Source organism: Melozone crissalis, unplaced genomic scaffold (genome assembly GCF_028551555.1).
Source record: "Melozone crissalis strain CALT ecotype California unplaced genomic scaffold, PUWL_Pcris_2 ptg000061l_1, whole genome shotgun sequence".
Taxonomy (NCBI): Eukaryota; Metazoa; Chordata; class Aves; order Passeriformes; family Passerellidae; genus Melozone; species Melozone crissalis.
In genome coordinates this window covers 6,365,071-6,386,928 of record NW_026535839.1, presented here as the reverse complement: position 1 = coordinate 6,386,928, position 21,858 = coordinate 6,365,071, and the positions used below count along the sequence as shown (strand labels likewise).

The 21,858-nt window shown below is 54.0% G+C and overlaps 1 protein-coding gene across 1 annotated transcript; it reads left to right on the top strand.

Annotated features, from left to right (window-relative positions):
* Positions 1 to 594: 594 nt before the first annotated feature.
* On the top strand, positions 595 to 18,874 carry LOC128944648 (proton-coupled amino acid transporter 1-like). The gene is made up of 11 exons (XM_054288004.1): positions 595 to 656; positions 3,985 to 4,132; positions 4,816 to 4,906; positions 5,495 to 5,583; positions 5,814 to 5,909; positions 6,608 to 6,692; positions 8,760 to 8,978; positions 9,217 to 9,315; positions 10,726 to 10,892; positions 15,746 to 15,915; positions 18,581 to 18,874. Exons 2-11 carry the CDS (start codon positions 3,990 to 3,992, stop codon positions 18,847 to 18,849), a joined length of 1,428 nt encoding a protein of 475 aa, XP_054143979.1. The 5' UTR covers positions 595 to 656; positions 3,985 to 3,989; the 3' UTR covers positions 18,850 to 18,874.
* The last annotated feature ends 2,984 nt before the right edge of the window (positions 18,875 to 21,858 follow it).

The following is a 21,858-nucleotide window of genomic DNA, read 5'->3' as shown; positions in this document are numbered from 1 at the left end:
TGCAGGCTTTGCCCTAAGGCAAGGGGGATCACAGAAGTACAGAATCACTGAGCTTAAAGAAGATCTCTGATCACCACCTCACTCTGAGTCCAACCCGTGACTGAGCACCACCATCGTGCTGAGTGCCGTGTCCAGTCTTTCCTTAAACACCCCCAGGGATGGTGACTCCACCATCTTCCTGGGCAGTCTGATCACTCTCTCTGTGAAGAAAGCCCTCCTAAAGTCCAACATAAACATTCCCTCAGCACCTTGTCCTCCTGTCACGGCGCTGGTTGCCTGGAAGCAGAGCCCGAAGCCACACGGCTTCACCCTCCCTTTAGGGAGCTGTAGAGCGTGACAAAGCCACCCCCGAGCCTCCTGCAGGCCGAACAAGCTCAGTTCCCTCACAGTGCTGGGCTCCAGACCGCTGTCCAGCTCGGTTCCCATCCCCGGCCGCCCCTCGGGGGTTCGGCGGCGCCGCCGCCTTTCCCCACAGCGGCCTCGGCGCCCGCCCGCCGCCAGGGGGCGCCACCGCCCGCGCCCGGCCCCGCCCGGCCCCGCCCCTCGCCCTCAGCGCTGCCCGCGCGCAGGCGCCGCGCTCAGCTGAGCCGCGGTCACGTGACGGCGCGGCCGAGCGAGCGGGCCCGGCGGGGCCGGGCGGTGCGGGCGGCGGAGAGGTGCGGAACCGGGACCGGGACCGAGGGGACAGACACCGGGGGGCTGCGGGTGGATGGGTAGGGGCTGTCAGCCGCCTGTCAGCCCGCCGCGTGCCCAGAGAGCCGAGGGCACGGTGGATGCGCGGGATCCTGGCAGTGCCGCCGTCCCGCGTGGGTGCTCGGGGCAGCCGGGGCGCGCTGAGGGACTCGGGGCTCCGGGGCCTCGTTGGCAGCCCCTGTTCAGGGGCGGGTGCTCAGGGCCTGGGGGTCCTGGCAGCTGACATGGGTGCTGGAGGCCGACACGGGTGTGCTGGGGGTGCCTGGGGGTGCTGAAGGCTGACATGGGTGCTGGGGGGTTCTGGAGGTGCTGGAGGCTGACATGGGCGTGCTGGCAATGCCCTGCAGGAAGGCTGGCACCCCATGGGGCTCCTCCGGGCGTGTCGTGCAGTGTAGGGGGCGCAGCCCCCATGTGAGGTGCTGGGAAGGGTGCGGGATGCTCTGCGGCACTGGGAGGGTGCAGGGAGCCCCACACTGTGCAGGCTTCAGCTGTGCTGCTCTGTGGAGGGGCAAGGGGAGCTGGGCAGCACAGCCTGGCTGCAGTGGGAACTGTGGGGACTGGTGGAGTTTGTGCCCAGCAGTCTCCATGCGGGGAGAAGCTGGGCTGAGGGCACTGGCTCATGCTGTGAAACGTTGGAAAGGTGAATCTGGGGGTTCTCTGGAGCTGTGGGAGCACTGGGTAGCACAGGGACAAGAGGACTGATGCTGTGACTGGGAGGTGTCAGGCTGGCATGGACATGGTGGCCTGAGGAAGGGGCTTGTTGTTGGCTCTCCTTTGTGTCAGGAGGTGGGTTATTACAAGAAGTGCTTTGGAAATGAAGGATTCAACATGTGTGGTAGGAAGCAGCAGTGAGTTTTGCTCACTTTTCTGGAAGATTTCCTGATCTACACACAGCCCCAGCTCAGCTGGGGACAGCTGTCATGGTCAGCAGCAAGTAGCAGCTTGCTTTTGACTTCTGGCATGGGGCTGTCACTGTAAGGGACAAATTTCTGTCACTACCCACCCCCCCACCCCCCCCCAGCTTTCCTAATAGGATGAAATTGCTTCTGTGTGTGGGTGGCGAAAACAGCACATGAGAGTGGCTGAGGAGTTGGGTTTGAAGTGGGAACCGAATGTTCCTGCCTTTGCTGTTTCCAGTGACAGGGAAATGGTGTAATGGGGTTTTGCTTTGATTTTAAATGTTTTTCTTGTGGATGAGACAAGTTTTGCAGCTTTTCCTTGTTGGTTGTGGGAGAGCAGAGTGCTCGCTCCCTGCTGCTATGCAACCTTTAATCCAGACACGAGGCAGGCAAGTCACGATGAATGCATTTCCCTGGCTTTTCAAAGCAGAAAGCAGACAGGCCTGCTTGAAAGGGAAAAAAAAATCCACAGGGAGCAATCAGTCAGAGTGATGTCAGCACGTTGTGTTTACCTCAAGCTCACTGCTCTTGGGTGCTTTGGATGCTGTGCAGGCCCTCCTTGGGATGGGTACCTATGCCCAACCCAGCCCTGCACCCCCTCTGCCCACTCTCTCTGCCCTCTGCCAGCCCATGGGGGTTTGGCAGAGCCTCCCAGGTTTCTGTGCTGCCCCTTGGGCCTGTCAGTGATGACAAACAGCTTCTAACGCTTTCCTTGTGTAAACTCCTGCTGCCGCTCTTCCCGCTCCCTGCCCCGCCGGATGCCTGCCTGCGGCAGAGCCGGTTCAGGACACGATTACGTGTCCCAGCTGTGAGGGAGGAGGCTGGGCAGGAGTGATGCATGTGCTGCCTTTGGCTCTGGAGTGCCTGCCTGCCAGCCAGCCTCACTGCTGCTCCAGAGCCTGGTACTCCATGGGACACTGTGCTCCTTCCTGCTGCTGGTGTTGCCTGGTGCCACAGGAAATACAGCACTGCTGTTGTGGCCTGGATAACTGCTCCAGGGCACCTGGGATCTGGAGCATCCAGACCTGAGGGAAAACCCTTGCTCCCTGCTACCCTTCTGATCACCAGGCTGGACCCTCCCTCACAGTGGTTGCAGCCCTTGGCTTGTTTTCCATGTAGCAGCCTGGTTTGCAGAGCAGTGCTCTGGGGAATGCCTGGTGCTCTGAAGAAGCACCTGAGTGGCCCAGGCTGAGCATTCCTGGCACAGCCAGATGTGTTGATCTGTGCTGAGGTTGCATCTGACAGGCTCTTGCATGACTTGGTGGGTTCATGAAGAGCTCTGGCAGGAAACGAGACAGTTTTTTGCAGTAGTAACATTTCTCTGCTGCTTCCTCTTGCTCCCAGTTCTTTACCAGTGCTGGGGAGTGGGATGGGGGAGCACCAGGACTGCTGGGGCAGGTGTGAAGCCTGAGGCATGACAGCCCAGAGGAGCCGTGGGGCAGGGACTGGATCACCAGTCTGTGGCGCAAGAGCCTTACACATAATTTCCCTGCCTCTGGTGCTCCTTCCCAGTGGGTGTTTGGGATACTGGGTGTGGCATGTGTGGGAATTGAACCAGCTGATTATTTTCCAGACAAAGGCATGAGGTGTGTGTCCTTGGTGAGGCTTGTGCTGGTGCCCCTGGTTTGCTGGACACTGTTGGAGTTTCTGTTGGAGCAAGAGCTCCAGGCTGTGCAGGTGCCTCATCCTGGGAAGTCCCTTTTCCCCATAGGCACCTCCTTGGCTGTGAAACCTTTGGGGCAGGTGTTTTGCTGTCAGCACATGATCTGTGCTCCTCACTAATGGGAGCATAATAAATTTTTGTAAAAAAATTCTCCTTAATAAAAATTCTTCAATAAGGAAAAAAAAAAAAAAGGGAAAAGAAAAAAAGGAGAAGTTAGGAAACTTTCCCTTCCCTGGCAAGAGCAAGCTGTTCCCTTGCAGCACACTTTGTGCAAGTTAAAAGCAGTTACACTTTCCTGGCCCGTCCACTTGACAGCCCTAGTCCCAAGTGCCAGAGCAGGGGACACAGTGCCAGCATGTCCCCTCCTACCCCGCTGCCTGTGGTGTCACACTCACTACCCTTAGAGCAGGGGTGCACAGCTCCCATGCCTGACATGAATTGGGTCACATCCAGGCTCTGCCTGCAGGATCCTGACCCCATTCTGTCTGGGTGTGCCCAAAACATGGGCACGAGCCTGAAGGAAGAGCCAGTGGGAATGTGCCGTGCGCCTTTGACCTTAGGACATGCCAGCTGTGTGATTGCTGGGGCGGGAGCATGTGGCTGTATAAAAGCCCTGGAGCAGACCTTGCTCTGGCAGTGCGAGCCGCTCTCTCTGCACCATGGCTGACCCCAAGGTGCCTGAGGATGGGGCTGTTGAGCTGGGCACCCCTAATGGCACTGCCCCCACAGGGACCATGTCCACACGGCGCCTCCGCAGCGAGGACTACAATGACTACAGCTCCACGGATGTGACACCTGAGGGCAGCCCTCCCGATGGCATGAATGGCTTCGCGCACCCCGAGGCCTACCAGCGCTTCGGGGAGACCAACGGGACAACGTGAGTGGTGCTTCCCTCCTTCCTGGGCTGGCCTGGCACTGGGGAGGGTGGAGGAGGCCATGCTGGCTCCCTGCTGCCTTTGCTAGAGGATGGTGGAACTGTGGTTTTATGGGGAGTTCTCATGAGGGTGATGAGGGCACAGCTGTGGTCCTGCATCTGTGGGGTGCTGGCACCAAGCAAGCTGCCCCAGGGTAGCTCTTTGCTCTCTGGTGAAGCTGGGCTTGCTGGCAGTGATTGATGCTTTTCCCAATATTTTCCCATTCCACCTTCATTCAATGAGGAACTCTGGCAAGCAAACAGCATGCCCAGATTCAGAGCCAGCCATGTTCTGGGGGCTTCCTTGTGCCCAGGTGTGCAGAGGATGCTGTCTTTGCCTGAGAGAGACTGATTCCTTCACCTCAGAGACTTCTTATGCAGGTCCTTGGTGCTGGGCTGTGCTTATGCTGGGTTTTACCATAAAGTTGGTTTTGCAAATGCCCATCCAAAATCTGTTTGTTCAGTCTTTGCTTTCACACCTAGCTCAGTCCCAGCTGGTTAAGCTGGGTTCAGGGGACAGGATCATGACCTCCATGTGCATTCCCTGCAGCAGTTCAGAGCTGCTGTGGACCCTTAACAGGATAAACTGTGTATGGTCTGGATGTGGGCGCCTGCTGACAGTGACCTCTGCATCTGCTCTCCCTCAGGTGGTACCAGACCCTGATCCATCTGCTGAAGGGGAATATTGGGACAGGGCTGCTGGGGCTGCCTCTGGCTGTGAAGAATGCTGGCATCCTGGTAAGGCAGCTCAGCCCTGCTGTGCTGGAGCCTGTGGGGCAGAGTGACCCCGAGGCACTGGGCAGCTCACATGGCCGGTGTTGGGGATTGAGTCCATGCCCAGACACCTCTCATTGTTTGGTGACTTGCTCCTGTTTGCACCCGAAGTTCTGTGGCTTTGTTTCACTGCTGAGACTGCTCCTGCTGCTCCTGCCTTGTTGCTGCCTGGTGTGGGGGAGATCAGTGTGTGAGCTGGGCCTATGGTTTCCTCTGCTGGGGTCAGGCAGGGCACTGTGTCCAGGTCATGAAATCTTCATCACCTGCATAGTAGAGATACGCAAAATAGTTTGGAAAACAATCCTAGAAGTGCTTTGCTACACCCAAACTGCCCCAACGTGCTTATTTTGTATCGTTCCTGCCAAACTCGTGGCTCTGTCAGGTTACTTGGTCCTGAGGGGCTGGTTCCTGGGAGCTGCACCAAAGCTCTGGTTCAGCCTCCAGCAGTGTTTGCACTCACCCAGCCTGTGGAGTTTTGTCTGGAAGTAGAAGGCCCAGTGCAGCTCTGCCTGTGGCCATCAGAGTGCAGCCTTCCCCCTCTCTTCCCTGCAGCTGGGTCCTCTGAGCCTGCTGGTGATGGGAGTCGTGGCTGTGCACTGCATGGGCATCCTGGTCAAATGTGCCCATCACTTCTGCAACAGGTAAGGAGCAACTCCCCTTCTCAGCCCTGCAACTCCTGCAGTTCTTCCCTCTTGCCCAAAAAGCCCTGGGGTGTTTCTGAAGCCCCTTAACAGCAAGTTGCCCATGCCAAAGCCTCAGTTGGGAACTTCTCTTGTTTTTCACAGGAACTGTTTTCCTTTTAATGTCACTCTTTGCCTTGGGAACTAGCAGACAGGACTGATGTGATGATCCTTCTCCCTTCTCTGGACAGGTTCCAGAAGCAGTTCCTGGACTATGGAGGTGCTGTGATGTACGGGCTGGAGGCAACTCCCAGTGCCTGCCTGAGGACACATGCCATCTGGGGAAGGTACTGTTCCCCTGCCCCAGGCAGGGACTCCTCTTTGAGCCTAGCATGTGCTGCAGCTGGGACAGAAGGGCCTCTGGTCACTGAGCTGTGTCAGCAGATAAGCACAAGTGCCATAAAATGCTGTTTGGCTCACCTGCCCTGAGTGCTCAGTGTCCCCCAGAGGGTAATGCTGAGGTCTTTGATCCAGTACTGTCCCCAGCCAGATGTGACTTACACTGAATGTGTGGGATAACTAAGTCTCCACAGCATAACAAAGGGGTGAGTAGGGTCTTGCAGTGCTGGCCTATCTTGCCAGACATGGAACATGTCCAGTGACTGCTCCCTGCCCTGTGGGTGTCCCACATTGCATCACACAGATCATTGCCCATCAGGGGGTGGGAGCATTCACCTGTTCCTGTGTCCAGGGAGTGTTGTCTCCAGCTCTGACAATTCAGCAACAGACTGGATATGCTGAACCCAAAAAGGAGACTTTTCTCCTGAGGCTGGTCCTGACCTTGTAAAAGGGCTGGGATGGGGAGACTGGAGAGCCTGAGATCTGTGAGGCTGGGTGGAGAGAAAGTCGTCTCTCCTGATCACAGAGAAGTGAGCTGGGTGTGCTCTGACCTGTACACCCCAACCTTGGGGACAGCAGCATTGCTGTGCTCTGCAAGTGCAGATCTTCTGATCTGGCTGACAGATGCTGTTCTTTTGCTTTCCAGGCGTATAGTGGGACTTTTCCTGATCATCACTCAGCTGGGTTTCTGCTGTGTGTACTTTGTCTTTCTGGCGGACAATCTGAAACAGGTTGGACTTACACCTCCTTCATGAGCTGGGGGGAGGTGAGAGGGTGTGAAGGTGCTTGGGTTTTTCTTAGCTTCTGTGCCCTGTTTTCCCCCAAAGGTCTGGTTTCTGTAGGATATGCTGCTCTGAAAAGTCCGCTCTTCTGCCCAGATACTTTTGAGGATTGGTTTTCCTGTTCAAACAGAGCAGGTTTTCCTGAGACTCTCTGTGATTTTGCAGAGGTGCTGGAGGTGTCTGTGTTTCTCAGGAAAAGTGAGGCTGTCCTTAGTGAGGGAACGACAGGAAAGGGATGAAAGCAGAGGGACTGTGCATTTTCTATCCTGTCCCCCTCAGTAATTGGTTTATTGGTGTCGATGGTAACGTGTAAGTCCCAGGACCTGCTGTGAACCTCTCTTCTCCCTTCCTTGGATCTGTTTGCATTCCAGTTTCTTTCCTCATCCTGTGGCTCTGAAGCTTAATTACATCTTTAGAGAAAGAGTTTCTTCCTGCCAGGCCTCAGGAGGAAATAAACAGAAACCCTGAACCGCTTGGCTGGCTCCTGTTCTGCAAGAAACTGGGAATAATGAGTCCCCATTCCCAGCCTCCACCAGCTCAGTGCCTTGCAGGCACTGCTCAGCTTTTTTCCCCATGTGCTCCTGCTGTGCTCTTGCAGCAGTGCTCTGGTCACTGCCACCATGGCTGTGCCCTTTGTCAGCTCTTCAGTGGTGGCCATCAGCTTCAGAGGGGAGCAAGGGGAGTCCATCCAGTGTGAGACTCTTCCTCTGCTCTTGGAGCAGCAGTGAGGAGATTCCCATTGTTGGGTGGCCGGAGGAGTAAATAGGTCAACACTGGTGATCCACCAGCCCTGAAAGCAGGAGGGTCCAGGGTGTGTGCAGGGGCCAGGCTGCTGCTGGCCCCCACCCCTGGGAGCAGCCCCCTGCCCCACTTCAAGGTGGGCTTCTTTCTCCTCAGCCCCTCACAGCAAAGACTGAAGGCTGTCTCAAGCCTCAGGGGAAATTTTCAAAAACCTGGAAATCCACACTAGTTTTTTAGGCCACAGGTGGGAAACCCCTTGCCTTTGGTTTTGGAATTTTTTTGGGTGGGGAGAGGGGAGTGTTGCTTGTTTCTTTTTGTGGTGAGGAATAGCGTGTTAGGTGGAGAGTCATGGTGCAGGTGGTACCTTGGGCAAGGTGCCACTGTGTTGGGCAGGGCTTTGGTTTGGAAAATGGCTTTGGAGCAAGGCATGAAGAGGCAGGGCAGGCTGGGGCTTGAGCAGCACTGTCCCTTGGGTGCATGGCCCTGCACTGCCCTCTCCCACAGAGGATGCTGGTTTACACAGAGTTCTTCAGCCTCTCCTCTGGGGCAGGACTTGCTCTGGAGCAGGTTGAATCAGTTTGCAGACTGCTCTTTGCTGCAGTGACTGGACAGGACCTGGTCCCTGAACCAGCTTGGTCTTGGTTGTTTTGGTGATTCAGGGAGCCCATGCTCTCTTGGGAGGGATGGCTCAGCCACCCTGGGCCTGAGCTGCCTCTAGAAGTGAGCACATGGCCTGAAGTGCCTTTGGGATGAAAGGCCCCAAGGAAAGAATGGTTTTGCATGAGAACGTGAACTTGGGGCCAGCAGTAGTTTCCAGGTGTCCTTGCATGTGAGTGGGGCACTGGGGAACTGAAGGACTGTGTGACTTAGATAACAACTTGGTGCAGCAGGAGGGAAAGGATTCCTTTGGAAATAGCACTTAGTGCCTCTTCCCTCTCTTCTCAGCTGACCTCGTGGGCAGTGCAAAGATGCAGCCTGTGCTTTCTGCCCTCTGTGTGCCTGGCTGCTGAGTCCTCCTGCTCTGTGTATCTGGGCTTGGGCAGGATTTGCTGTTTTGGCTGAGGTGTCATAGCCAGTCCCACCTCTGCCCCCTGCAAGATAACAGGGATTTGCTTCAGAGCTATCTGAAAACAGCTTGTTGTTTTGATTTTAATCAGCTATCTCTGCTTGAAGTGACCTCTTGGGGTACTCTGACCCACCTGGAATGGGCTGCTAAGATCTGTGGCTTTTAGACCTGTGTGATGGAGTTCACCAGGGCTTCCTGTGCTTCCCCAGGTTGTGTCTGCTGCAAATGGGACCACCAATGACTGCAGCCCAAACAGGACAGTGGTGATGACCCCCACCATGGACTCCCGCCTGTACATGCTGTCCATCCTGCCTTTCGTGGTGCTGCTCACCTTCATCCAGAACCTCAAGGTCCTGTCCATCTTCTCCATGCTGGCCAACGTGGCCATGCTTGGCAGCCTTGTAGTGATCTACCAGTACATCGTCAGGGTACGTGTGTATGGCTCCCCTCTCTCATTCCTGTGCTCTCCCATGCTTTGGCAGGTGGAGGGAGCTTGGCAATGGGGTATTTGGATGCTGGGGGGTTCTGCTTGTTCCTGTGGGCATGATGGTTCCCTCTGCTCTGCAGGGTTTCCCTGCAGCGTGGGGCTGTGACAGGGAGTGATGGGAACAGGCCAGGTCTTCCCTGTCTTCCTTGTGTCTGAACTCTGCATGGGCTTTTTTCCAGGATATTCCTGATCCCAGAAACCTGCCTCTAGCAGCAGCCTGGAAGACCTACCCTCTGTTCTTTGGCACTGCAATCTTTGCTTTTGAAGGCATTGGTGTGGTAAGTCTGGGCATGTGGCAGTGGGGATGCTGCACAGGAGGCTCAGCCCTGCTCGGACTTGCTGCAGCACCTGCTCTGCTTTGCAGCTGTAGTTGCAGCTGCACTTCTCTGACAGTAGCCCAAATTCTGGATGGTGCTGTTAGCTTTAGCTCCAGGCTATCTCCTGGGTCAAACTCTGGTGCTTCCATCTGAGGCTGGAGGAGCACGTGCTGCCAACCTCATGAGGTTGGTTGCTGCTTTAGAGGTGGCTTTATCTGGCAGTAGATTGGGAATCACACCAGCCTTTGCCTTGGGCTCTGCTGGCTGACCTGCAGATGAGGAATTGTCCTGAGTCTTGTAACCAGGCTGGATCCTGAAGTGCTTAAATGGGAGGCCAAAAAGTGTGGCATGAAAAGATGTGATCCTTCCCTTCCCACCCTGCTGCGGGGGCATCGAGATCTCCCTTTGGCAGCCACATGGCCCCAGCCTGCTCATGCAAATGGGCCTCTCCTGCAAGATGCTGTAAATAGACCAACTGTGTCTGTGAAAAAAGCTGGGTGGGTGGGTGGAGAGCTTAATTAATCCCTAAGATGTTGTGAGTTGTTTCCAGGAGCTCCCTTCAAAGGAGGAAAAAATGTTTTCATCTCTTAAATATAAGCTGTCTGTGTAAACACAGGGCTGGAGAGGGCCAGATCCATTACAGGAGGAGTGCACACTGAATGCTGTGCCCTGGGCAGAGGGCTCTTGCCAGCACTGAGGCACAAATGCTCTCTTCCTCACATGACTTGGAGGTGAAGAAGCAAATAAAAGTTTTTCTTGTCCTGCCTCCTCACCAGATCTGCCATTGTCTCTCTTCTTGAAATGAACACCACCCAAGGACATCTATAAAATTGTTTGCTGAAGGCCTATATTTAGTGTCAGTAGCATAGAGGTGGGAGAATTACCTCTCCTTGTTCTTTTTATTGTCCTGCCTGGTTGAAATCTGTCCAGATAAACTTGCTAGCAGAGGAGAATGTGTCTTGGTCTTCCCAGAATTTACTGGGGACAATAGGACGGTGTAAAATAGTGGGCATGGCTGTGCTATTTGGAGGTGCAGAGCATAATGCACCCAAGATACGGGTGGTTGGCATTGCCCCAAGACCCAGCACTGGGCACAGCTCGTGCCAAGGGCAGGGAGCAGGTCCCATCTTTAAGACAAGGGTGTGGGTGATCTGTTGGAGACTTGCTATGCTCCAATGGGAGCACAGAAATTGGATCTCCAATATAGTTTTTTTCCAGCTGGATTCTCCAGGCTCCATGTTGGACTGTCAGTCCTGGCATGGTGGGCTGTGCTTGACCATGGGGCTGCCCCTCCTCCTTTTTGGGGCTGAGGGGGGTATAGAGGAATGAGCAACCTGTTGCTCTGTCATCTTCCTCCTCCTCTTGTCCCAGGTGCTGCCTCTGGAGAACAAGATGAAGAAGCCCCGTCAGTTCCCAGTGATCCTGTACGTGGGGATGAGCATTGTCACCATCCTGTACATCAGCCTGGGTGTCCTGGGCTACCTGCGCTTCGGGGCAGACATTCAGGCCAGCATTACACTCAACCTGCCCAACTGCTGGTGAGTCCCTGTGGGCAGTGGAGGGGCTGGGGGGTGTGGAATGAGGGGCCCAGATAAGCAAGTGGGAGAAAGGGACCTCACTAATCTGGGTGAGCTTGAGGAACTGCCATAGGCAAACTTCAAGGAGTTTGACAAGGATTGTCAGATGCATGTGCTGGAAGAGTCTTGTTGCTGTAGTGTCTGAGCCTGGTTTTGGAGCTCAGGCTGTTTCATTGGGTCCCTGGAGGTCCTTGCCTGGGTAGGTGCAGCTCTTTTTTTTTTTTCTTGGAGCCTTGTGGCATCTTTTTAGGGCTCAGTATGCACTGACTAGCAGATGTTGAACACAACCCCCATGCAGCCATACCAGAACATCACTGAATTGTGCAAAACTTCTCTTCCTCAAATGTAGCATGTGAAAAACCAAGCCAAAGCTGGGAGCTCCCAGAAGGAGTGAGATGTGACATCTTCATGTGTGGGTTGTGTTCCTTGTTTGCAGCCCTGGAGCTGAAACTCACACTTCTGGGCTCCACATTGTGCCTGGATGTGGCTCATCTTGAGTCAATGCTTTGCCTATGAGCACTGGTGCCATGAGGATGCCCCTTCCTTCTGTGGGGGCTGAGCTCTGCAGCAGTCTCCCAAACCTGTCTGTCCTCTGGGATCTGCCTCTTGAGATGCTCCAGTTTCTGTCTAGAGCCCTGATGCCTGGCCCCATGCCTGCCTGCCTGCCTGGAGGGGTTGTTTCTCCTCTTGCCAGGGCTGGTGGCTGCTGCAGCAGCTGCCCAATCTGTGCTGCTCTGTCCTTGAGGATGGGTGGCTGCTCAGTGTCACAGCTCCATATTCTTCACAGGAGAAATGCAAGCAGTCCTCTTTGATGGTCTCTGAGTGAGACCTGGAGCTGGGGATGCCTGTCCTCCACTTCAGCCCATCCTCTCTGCTCCTAGTAGCACCCAGCACCTTGCAGTGGGACTCACTGTCTCACTGTTGTGTAAATTTGGGCAGGACTCAAGTTTTGAGTCACTGGTGCTCCCACATTCTATCCTGGTAGAGCTGCACAGCTGGAGCTCTGGAGACAGCAAAGATTTGACAAAAATAGAGCCTGGTTTTGCTTTAATTATTGCTGTGTGGGTTTGTTTTCAGTTTAAGTGCATGGATGTTCATTCATGCTGGGTCTGTGTAGTGACTGCACTGCTGAATGTTGGTGTGGTAGAAGATCCTGCTCCTGCCAAGAGCCTTGTCCTGTCCCCTGCAGGCTTTGGGAGCTCTGCCAGGTCCCTGCTCTCAGTGAGGAGGGTTGGGGTTGTGAAAGATGTGCCTGTGTTGTAGGGAGGTCTGAGTCCCACCATGCCAAGCACAGGAGGTGTGAATCCCTTCTGCTCAGTAAACTGAAGCACAGGGTGGAGGGGATGAGATGCTGCTATTCCTCCTGAAGGTGGAAAGTAGGTCCTTTCCAGGCTTGGGCTCTGCATGCCACAGCCTGCAATGACGTCTGCTAGCCTGAAATGCTGCAAAGGGGCTTCTGCAAGGAATCTCAGCTCTGGGTGCCCTGAGGAATGACATTCCCTTAGAACAGATCCTTAGAATGGGATTACTCTGACCTGCTAGGCTGCAGAGAGAAGAGTGCAAATCCATGTTTCTAGGAGTATCCACACCTTCTGTCTTTTATTAAAGTAAACTACTTTTCTGAAAGTGAATATTCTAAAAGTAGCCATGGGGTTTTTGGATAGTGAGAAGAGAAAAGCCCTTTGGAAGCAGTGTCTGGGGAAGCCTGGGCATGTGACACCCAGCTGCAGGGAAGGTGTGCTGTGGTCCGTGTCACTTGTCATGCAGCACATCTTGTTGTTTGTGCATGTTGCCTCTTGGCAGTGGATGTTGGACCTGGAAATGGGTTATCTCAAGTAAGGGCTGTGACAGTTGTGACAAAGTCTTCACTACCACTCCTGCAGATTAAACCACAGGTGCTGGGTGAAGACTTACTCTTGAAATGAAAGTCTTGCCCATCCTGCCTCGCCCATGGCTTTTCTTCCTGACAGTAAAAGGCTGGGCTGTAGGAGCTGGTCATAAAGGGCTGTGGGTGAGAAGTCATGGGGTTTGCCTGCAGCCTGGGAGACAAGGCAAGGATTGTGGTGGAGGTGCTGCAGCCTTCCTTAGCTGCAGCCATTGCCTGGAGGTCTCTGGAGCAGATTTGCAGGAATCGTTGAGTTGCAGGGTGACTAAGGACTTCTCCAGTCCTGTTTCTCTGAAACCACAGCTTCCTCAAACGAGGAGTGTGTCAGTACCCAGTGCCCAGGTCTAACCACAGTGTCCAAAATATGGTGCTGCTATGCAGAAATCCTTCCTTGCCTCCTAGGAAGGGCTGCCTCACTGCACTGTGTGAAGGGTGAAGAAATGCTGCAATGAGGGGGAAGCTGTTGGGTTGCATGTGGCCAGTTGAAGGTAATGGCAGAGCTTATGGTCCCAGCAGAGTGTTTCACTTCTTGCAGCCTTTAGGGATGGCCTGGCATGGCAGTCTGGCTGAAGCAGGTGTTGCTGTGGCTGGCAGAGTGCCTCTCTGGCCCTGCATGGGCCTTTGTTTTCTGTGGATCAAGGGTAGTGCTTTAATTCTTCCTCTTCTTGGTATTTAAAATGCCCTTTGATCTAGTTGTCATGGTTCATGACCTGTGCAGGACAGGTACACAGCCTTCTTCTGTACTTTTTTTATTAACAACTATTAATCTTGAGTTGCCCTGGAGCACTTTATGGCTTTTATAGATTCCCTTTCTTGGAAAAGCAGTGATAAGATATGCCAGCAGTGGGTTGGTGGCTCAAGGCTCCTGTGCACACGTGTGGCTGCACAGTGCACTCTGGACTCTGGAGATAACTTTGTGTTCAGCTTGCCTCTGGAACCTCAGGGTATTTCAAGACATTCCCTGGAGAGGACACCATGGGATCACTGGGTCCTCTCACCAGCTTAAGTGTTCAGTATCAGTAAGGACAGTGATTTCCTACCAATCCAGGCCCTTAACCATCTTTTGAAGATGCAGCTCTAACTGCAACTGGTTCTTCTGCTGTGCAACTCCAAGGAGAGCCTGTTATTCTCTCCTCCACGCCCTCCTATTAGGCAGCTGAAGAGATTAATAACATTGAAGACATTAATAACATCCCCTTTTAACCTTCTCATCATACTGAACAAGCCCAGGGCTTGCAGCCTCTTTTTGGACATCATGCTCCACCCCAACCATTTTAGTAGCCTGCACTCAACTTGCTCTGCAGAGTAAGTCAATGTCCTGTCCTGGAGTATCAGGGCTGGACACAATACTCAGAATGCACAAGCCCCAAACAAGAAAATAATCTCTTGATCCCTGTCCTTCACCTCCTGGCTGTGCTTTTGCTAGCACAACCTGCTTTGTGATTGACCTTGATCACTGCAGGGTCCTGCTACTGGCCATGTTCAGTCTGCTGCCCACCAAGACCCCCAGGCCTTGGTTCTCCTGGCCCCAGCCCTTCACATGTGTGGGAATTTGTGTTTGCAAATTTGTGTTTGTGTTTGAGCTTTGCTTGTGACACCATGTTGTTGCTCCGAGCTGTGTCAGCCATTTCCTCCAATTTGATCTTGCTTGGAATTTGATGAGAATGTGCTCTGGGTCACTGAAAGCTCATCCAGGTCACTGATGAGGATATTTCCATGATTACCCTTTGGCAAATCCCTGCTGGCTGTTTACTGTCCAGTCTGTGCCTGGAAATAGATACCAGGAGGACTTAACCCATATTCTTCTGGGGATTGAGGTGAGGCTGATTAGCTTGTACCTTCCCTCATCCTTCTTGCAGGTGGATATTATTCCTTTCCCAAGGCAATAGGTCCTTTCCCTGAGCACCCTGCTCTTTTGAAGATGATAAGGTGGCTTCAGGCTCCTGTTGACTGCAACCTTGAATACATCTGGACTGGTCCCACAGACTTGTGTAACATTCCATTCACTTAGGTGATCCCTAACTCCATCTGTGGGAAATGTTTGACTCTGCCAGACTCTGCCACTAGTGTTCCAAGCTGTCTTGCATGGGAATACTTGGATTTCTCTGATTTAAGGCTGTTGTGGGTGCTGAGACCCAGCACACAGAAGGGCACAGGCCCAAAGAAGGTAGAGGGAAGGCAGGAGCCAGATACATTCCTCAGCTTGGATCCACTCCATATTTACCCAAGTGGTATGGCCAGGACCCCTGTTTCCTGCTTGGTTAGTGTGTCTTCAGTTGGGGAAGGGTTAGGACCATATGTGAGGTAACCAGATGTTACTTCTCTTTTGGAGAGGCTTTTTCTGCTGCTGGGAAGCTGAGGGCAGAGATGGGGCTGGGAGGTGCCTTTTGGTCACTTGTGATGGGCTGTCTCCTGCAGCCACACTGTATCACTGCAGGATCTGGGACACCCTAAATTTGACTTGGGGTGAGCCCAAGGTGCTGTTTGCAACCTGTCTGCACTCTGCCTTCCTTCTGCTCAGCCCAAACTGCTCTTTTAACTCTCTTTCCCCCAAACATGTACCAGCATTCCAAAAATAGCTGCTCCTTTTTGTTTGATGGAGGAGGCTGAGCTGCCTGTTCACGTGACTTTGCTTTTGGAACATTGTGATGTTCACTCTGCATAGAAGCCCAGACTTATCCCAGCAGTGCTGTCCTTTTCCCCCTCCTCAGAAGCCAAGCAGCAGCTGGAATGTGTAATCATGGCTGCAGCTGATACATCTTTGCTGTCTCTTGCTCAGTGATTAAATGCATCACCCCTAATTTTCTAAGGGTGTTCAGGAGTTGAGACCCCTAGCTCACAAAAATCCTTGCAGAACATTCCTTTTCTGCTGTTGATGTTGCAGGGGCTGAAGCAAGAGCCTGTCTCACTGTGTCCTTGCCCTTTGCAGGCTGTACCAAGCTGTCAAGCTGCTCTTCTCCTTTGGGATTTTCTTCACCTACGCCGTGCAGTTCTACGTGCCTGCCGAGATCATCATCCCTCCCCTCGTGGCCCGCGTGTCGGAGCGCTGGGGCTGGCTGGTCAACCTGCTCCTCAGGATGGCCCTGGTGTGTGTGACCTGTGAGTACAAACCTCCTTGTCTGACCTTCCCTGTGATGCTGTGGCACCTCCTTCCCACTGAGCCTTCACCCCTGTCCCTAAAGCCTTCACCTTTAGCCCTCACAGCTGGTAGCCTGGCTAATACAAACAAGGTGCCTCCAAGGAGCAGCAGCAGTGATCCTTTGCCCCCTCTGTATGGGACCAGCCTTCTCAGCGGAGGAGTAGGAAACTGCATTGTTTAGAAGTGGCAGATCCCCATGGAGCCTCAGGGCTGGGGATGGCAGTTTTGCAGGACGTTGAGTCCCACCAGGGTTTGCGTGAACAGCCAGCACAGGGTTCAGTGCCAGCGCAGCCTAGCCTAGAGGCTGTTTCTGTAGGCAGTGTGCAGCCAGGCTCCTCGTGCCTGTGTGATGGGGACATGGCTGCAGAGGGGTCACTGACTGTGAGGGATGGGCTGTTCTTGTGCCCACACACTCATGGCAGTGCAGAGCACAGCAGGACACGGCACACCATAACCAGAGCTCTGATGTGCTGCGGGGCAGGTGTGCCTGGAGCAGCCCCACAGGGTCCCTTCCCTTCATGGTGTGTGGGGCCAGTAGTGAGGTTTTGGTGGATCAGGCTCCTGACTTGAGCCTGGTAGAGTAAATCAGGTGGTATCTGATTTTGGCTGGCTTTGATTCCTGAAGACCAAATGCTTGCTGTTGTCAGCACAGCTGAGATGCTTGACTGAGCTCCCTGGTGTCCCCTGCTGAAATGGAGCTTTGCTCCATGGCTTGATGCTGCTGAAGCAGCAGAGCTGAGCATCAGGGAGCTGGCCCTGTGTCCCAGCTGGCTTTGGCTTGGGTTCGAGAGGAGTGGGGTGCTAACTCAGGGTGGTGGAGCCGGCTGAGAGCAGGGTGCTGCTGTTTCTGTTTGCTGTCACTAATGAAAGGCCAGAAGGGCTGCATTAACAGAGGTGGGCAAAACCCATCTCCTCTGTGCTGAGTTCCTGAAGCCTTGATGTCCTCAGAGGGTGCAGGGATGAAATCCTGCCATGCTGGGTGATATGCTCTGGCCACTCTCATGCTGTGGGTGAACTTGGAAGTTGCTTGTGGGGTTGGAGCCTCTCCTGGAGGGTGTTGGGCTGTGCCAAGCCATGGAAGTGGTGGCTTGGAGAGTTGGGATGGCTTTAGGCATCAGCAGTGCCCTCCTATTTGGGGGCAGGGAGGCAGCAGAGGTGTTGGTGGAAGGATGCAGGTTCCTTTGTACCTCCTCCCCTCACCCTTCCATTAAGGGATCTCTGGCTCCTGCTGAGGATAAAAGCCATTAGAGGGGGTTGCGTGAATATTCATTGGAGGATTGTGTGGCCACACAACAAGCCCCCACCAGAGCTTTGGCTCCTAAAGAGAGGATGCAGTCTGGTGTATGGGTCTCTTTCAAGCTTAAACTTCAAAACCAGCATGCTTAAAACCTCTTTGAATTAATACCTGCAGAAGTCAGACCGTTTCCCCGGAGGCTGAGGACTGCAGCTGGTGCTTCAAATCTGCTTGTTTTAGAGGGGAGTTAATAATTTTGTTTACTTTTGAGTCCAAAGAGCAGTGTGGGGTGGGCTGAGGATGCTGTTGAAGGGGAGCTACTCTGCTTTCCTCAGAGGCTGCTGGAGCAGGGATGCTGCTTGCAGCAGAGCACTCCTTTGGCTCTGTTCAGTGCTGAGCACCAGGATAAACTGGCTCAGGACTTTTGTTGCTGTTTCCCTTGGTGAAGGGATGGTTTATCTCTAGGCTTATCCAGATAACAGCAGTGTTGCAGTGGTGGCACAGTCAATCTCTCAAACTTTCCTTCTTCTGCAGTTCCATGGGTGATCTTTGGCTTAGGGAGGCTCTCTGTAGCTGATTGTCAGGGAGAGAAAAAATCCCTCCAACAAGGAGCCCTGAGATGTCCCTTCTCCTCAGGGGCTGTTTCTCCTAGACCCTTCTAGGTGTCTCCTGTTTCTAAGCAGAAAAGCTTTCAAAGCAATAAACCAGTTTTTTTATCTTGATCACTGGTTAAACACTGAAGTCTGCTTTGCTTGTAGGGGGTTCTGCGGTGTTGTGACATCCCTCTGTCCCCTCCTGGAGCCATGCAGGAGGAGGAGGAGAAATATCCCAAAGCTGAAGCTCACACTGCTAAGCTCAAGCTGTCAGGAGTCTCCCAGGGGGATTTACCTTGACTGCAGTTTTCACCTAACAAATGATTCCTAACAAATGTTCTCCCCCGGGCTGTGCCGTGGGCGTGCTGCTGCTGGAGCAGCTCTAAACACACGCAAACCACACGGATTGATTTGGGGTGGGGGGAGATGCCTTTTTCTCCCCTTCTCCTGCTTTTATGGGGTTTCTGAGGCTTTATGGCTCCCCAGGTGTGGGGAGTAGGAGTGCTGGCTCGCACAGGGGGGTCGGGAATGCTGGCAGCCAGCAGCACCCATCCTGCTCAGCCCTGCAGCTCGCTCTGGTGGCGCCCAGGGCGACAAAAAGCCTTGTTAATTTAACAGCTTAACTGCTGCTTGGGGAGGAGTTGCTGGAAAAATATGCAGCCTTGTCTTGTGTCAGGGAGGAGGGCAGAGGTGGGACCCAGCCAGTCGCATTCCTGGCTGGGGTTCTGCTAGCTTTGACACGGGGAGGAGCCTCTCTGGCCGGTGGCAGCACTGATGTTGTGTCCGTTCTTCCTCCAGGCGTGCTGGCCATCCTCATCCCGCGCCTGGACCTCGTCATCTCCCTGGTGGGCTCCATCAGCAGCAGCGCCCTGGCTCTCATCTTCCCCCCGCTGCTGGAGATTGCCACCTACTACTCGGAGGGCATGCACCCCCTTGTGATTGCCAAGGACATCGCCATCAGCCTCTTCGGCTTCGTGGGCTTCGTGGTGGGCACGTACGAGGCGCTGGTGGAGCTGGTGGCACCCGAGGCCACCGTGGTGAATGCCACCACTGTCCTGGTGCAGTGACCATCCCCTCGCCCTGCTGGCCCCTCGGGGGTGCATGGACCCTGGGCACTGCTCTCCTGGGAACGGCCTCCCCTCTCCTCCTGGGAAGCGTGGCGGGTTTGGTCTGTGAGGGGATGGGGCTGCCCAGCACCACAGCCCAGCTGCAGCAGGATCCTGCCCTGGCTCTGCCTGGAAGGTGGGATCCAGCCTGGGGCAGTGCCTTCCCTGGGGGCTCTTAGGGCAGGTGGTAGAGCAAAACAGTTCCTCTGTAAATAGGCACTTTGAGAGGTGAGGAATCCCAGGGATGTAGATTTTATTTTATTATTTTTTAAAATCCCAACCTTTCCATATTTCCCCTGTCCTTTCAGTCAGGGCGGGGAACAGGGACTACTCTTTTTTTGTGCCAGTTTGATTTTATATTTTTTTTTTCCCTGAGCACTTTATTTTTACAGCAACAGACAAACCTCAGCTCAGGTTAGAGAGTGTAGAGCTCCCTCCTCACCTCGGCCTTGTAGGGAGAGTGGGCAGAGCCTGAGGTGTGGAGCGTGCTGGGGCCCACAGCTCTCTCTCAGTGGGATCCCCATCTGTGGGCATGGCTCCTGCAGTGCCTCAGCTCTTTTCCAGCTGAGCATGCCCTGGAGCTGGGCACTGGGAGGGTTTGCTGACCCTTGGTCCACGCTTTCAGTGGTGACACTTCTTTATCCCCATCCAGCGCACAACCCAACGCTTGGCTTTCAGAAGCTTTACAGAACTGAGGTGTGTGGGGAGCAAACAGGCTCTGCCATCATGAGGGGCTGAGCTGGTCCCCTTTGGGTGGGATGGGGTTTCCCCAGGGGTCACCACATGCTGCCCACACACCACAAGGATACATCATCACCTTGTTGACAGTGCCTGAGCTGGCCCTGGCACGCTCCACCTGAGTCTGCAGGCTGATACTGAATGTCAATTCACACACAAAACCTCCACAATATTTCTGTTTTTAACCCTTCCTCTCCTGGCTGCACTCCCTCTGCATCCTCTGCTCCCGCCCAGCTCCTCTACTCCTGTAGGATGCAGCTCCCTGGCACCTCTCCCTGTGCTCCTGTTGCTTCTTTTGTCGTGGCTGGTGCATGCCTGGTGGGCATGGTCCTGTGGCACTGCTGCTTTCCTTTCTCTCAGAGCCCAGCTTCCTCCCTAGAGAGTTTCCTCACCTTTCTACTGGATTTCTACTTTTTTAAGACAAGGGAGCAAATGCATCCTCCACAGGACAGGTCAAACTCCTGCCTGCTAACACAGCATCTCCCAAATGCCAGCTCTCTCTGGAGAGCCTTCATCCCTCATCCCACTGCAGCCATGTCTCCCTGGGGGTGGGCAGAGGCTGCAGGTGGTGGGAAAGGAGACTGAGTACAGCACCAGTGGGCTGTGTTCCCATCTGTGGTGGAGGGTGAGGTTTGCAGTTATTTTTGGTGTTTGCCTGGGTTCTGTGAGGGGAAGGCTGTGTGGAGCAGTGTCCCTGCAGCCTGCCTCTCCCTGGGTGCTGCTTGTGTCTGCACTGTGCCCCTTTGCTGGCAGCTCTGGGTGCCACATGCCACCGTGTGCACCCGTGGCCGGGTGTGGGGTGGGTCTGTGCCACGTGTCTGCCCCTTTCCAGCCCCTCTTCTGCTCTCTGCATCTCTTGGTGCTCACCTCATCCCGTCCAAGGCTGTGCTGGGCAAGGTCTTGGCTTGGTCAGGAGCAGAGCAAAGCTTTAACTCAAATCCTCCCTCTGGAGGGCGCCATGGGGATAGAGAGGAAGCACCCAGGGCTGGGAAGGGACTCCAGGGCATGACACAAGCGGGATAAGTGCAATATTCATGTCCATCTCTGTGTGCTGACCCCAGCGTGGCCCTTGGGGTTGGGTTTGAGTCAGAACTGTCAAGCAGAGGAGGGAGTGCTGTGAGCAGCAGGGGATGTGTGATGCTTCTCCTTGCCCTGCTAATAGTGCACTCAAAGAAGGCTGGCCACATTTTAGGGACAGCTGTGTGCCAAGGCATGTCCCCAGCCTGGCACTCACTTTGCAAGCAGCAGTGCAGACCTCATTTCCAAGGGGACTGGGATATCACGGAAGCATTAAATGGGTTTTGCAGCTCTTCCCTTTTAATGGGGTGAGCAGGGCTGTTTGAAGATGGTGACACATGTGGTGTGAGAGGCTCTGCTGAGCCAGGGGTCAATGGTGGACAGGAAAACTTGACACTTGTGTATTGTAGGCTGCTCAGTAACCAAGAAACTTGTCTGTGTAAATATAGCAATGGTCACGTCCATGTCTTGTGCCTATGGATATTGTCAGTGTACAGCACAGGTGCCTGCCCAGCAGGAGAGCTGGTGCTGCACCTGAATCATGTATCTTACTTAATAAATATGATCTATTTTTTATGTGTAAAGGCTTTGGAGGTGTGAAGTGTGGGTTTTTCTTCCAAAAGAAGGGAGCAGGAGATGTAGAGCCCAGCAGGCAGCCAGGATCCCATCCTGTGCTGCTCCCACCCCCACACAGCACACACAGTTTCCCCTCCTAGTGAGTGTTTCAAATAAAAGTGTTCCAGCTTTGCTGCTTGGAAAATTTAATTTTTCTTTTGACCTCATTTGTGCAAGTAGGTTGTGGGCAGAGTTTCTGAGCTTGTAGGGCTGAGCTTTTCTCTGCCTCACCAAAGTTGGGCTTTGGTTTCTCATCTCCATATTTATGCCAAAAGTGGGGCTGCAGCTGAAAAAAAGAGCTTGGCATGTGAAAAAAGATGGGGGATGCTGAGCTGCTGCAGATCCGCCCTAGAGATCAAAGGAGCAAAAGTCAGCCCACACTGGGAGACTGCCAGCACTGCTGCAGCTCAGCTTATCCTCACTGCTGAATAATTCATGCCCTTGCAGTGTGTCATTATGGAGCTGTTGGGAAATCAGTGCTATAAAAAGTTCATCTTTAGAAATCTGGCAGGCTTTTTTTCGTAAACCAGGAGGCTTTTGCAGGCTGATGGGGACTGTGGATCTGAGGTCACTTGAATGACAGGGCAGGAGGGGTGGCTG

Bases quoted from the DNA above. Each gene is read 5' to 3' on its own strand.
- LOC128944648 (XM_054288004.1), top strand. From the start codon at position 3,990: ATGTCCACACGGCGCCTCCGCAGCGAGGACTACAATGACTACAGCTCC. The intron at 4,133-4,815 runs GTGAGTGGTGCT...GCTCTCCCTCAG, and splicing joins GGGGAGACCAACGGGACAAC to GTGGTACCAGACCCTGATCC. The intron at 8,979-9,216 runs GTACGTGTGTAT...GCTTTTTTCCAG, and splicing joins TCTACCAGTACATCGTCAGG to GATATTCCTGATCCCAGAAA.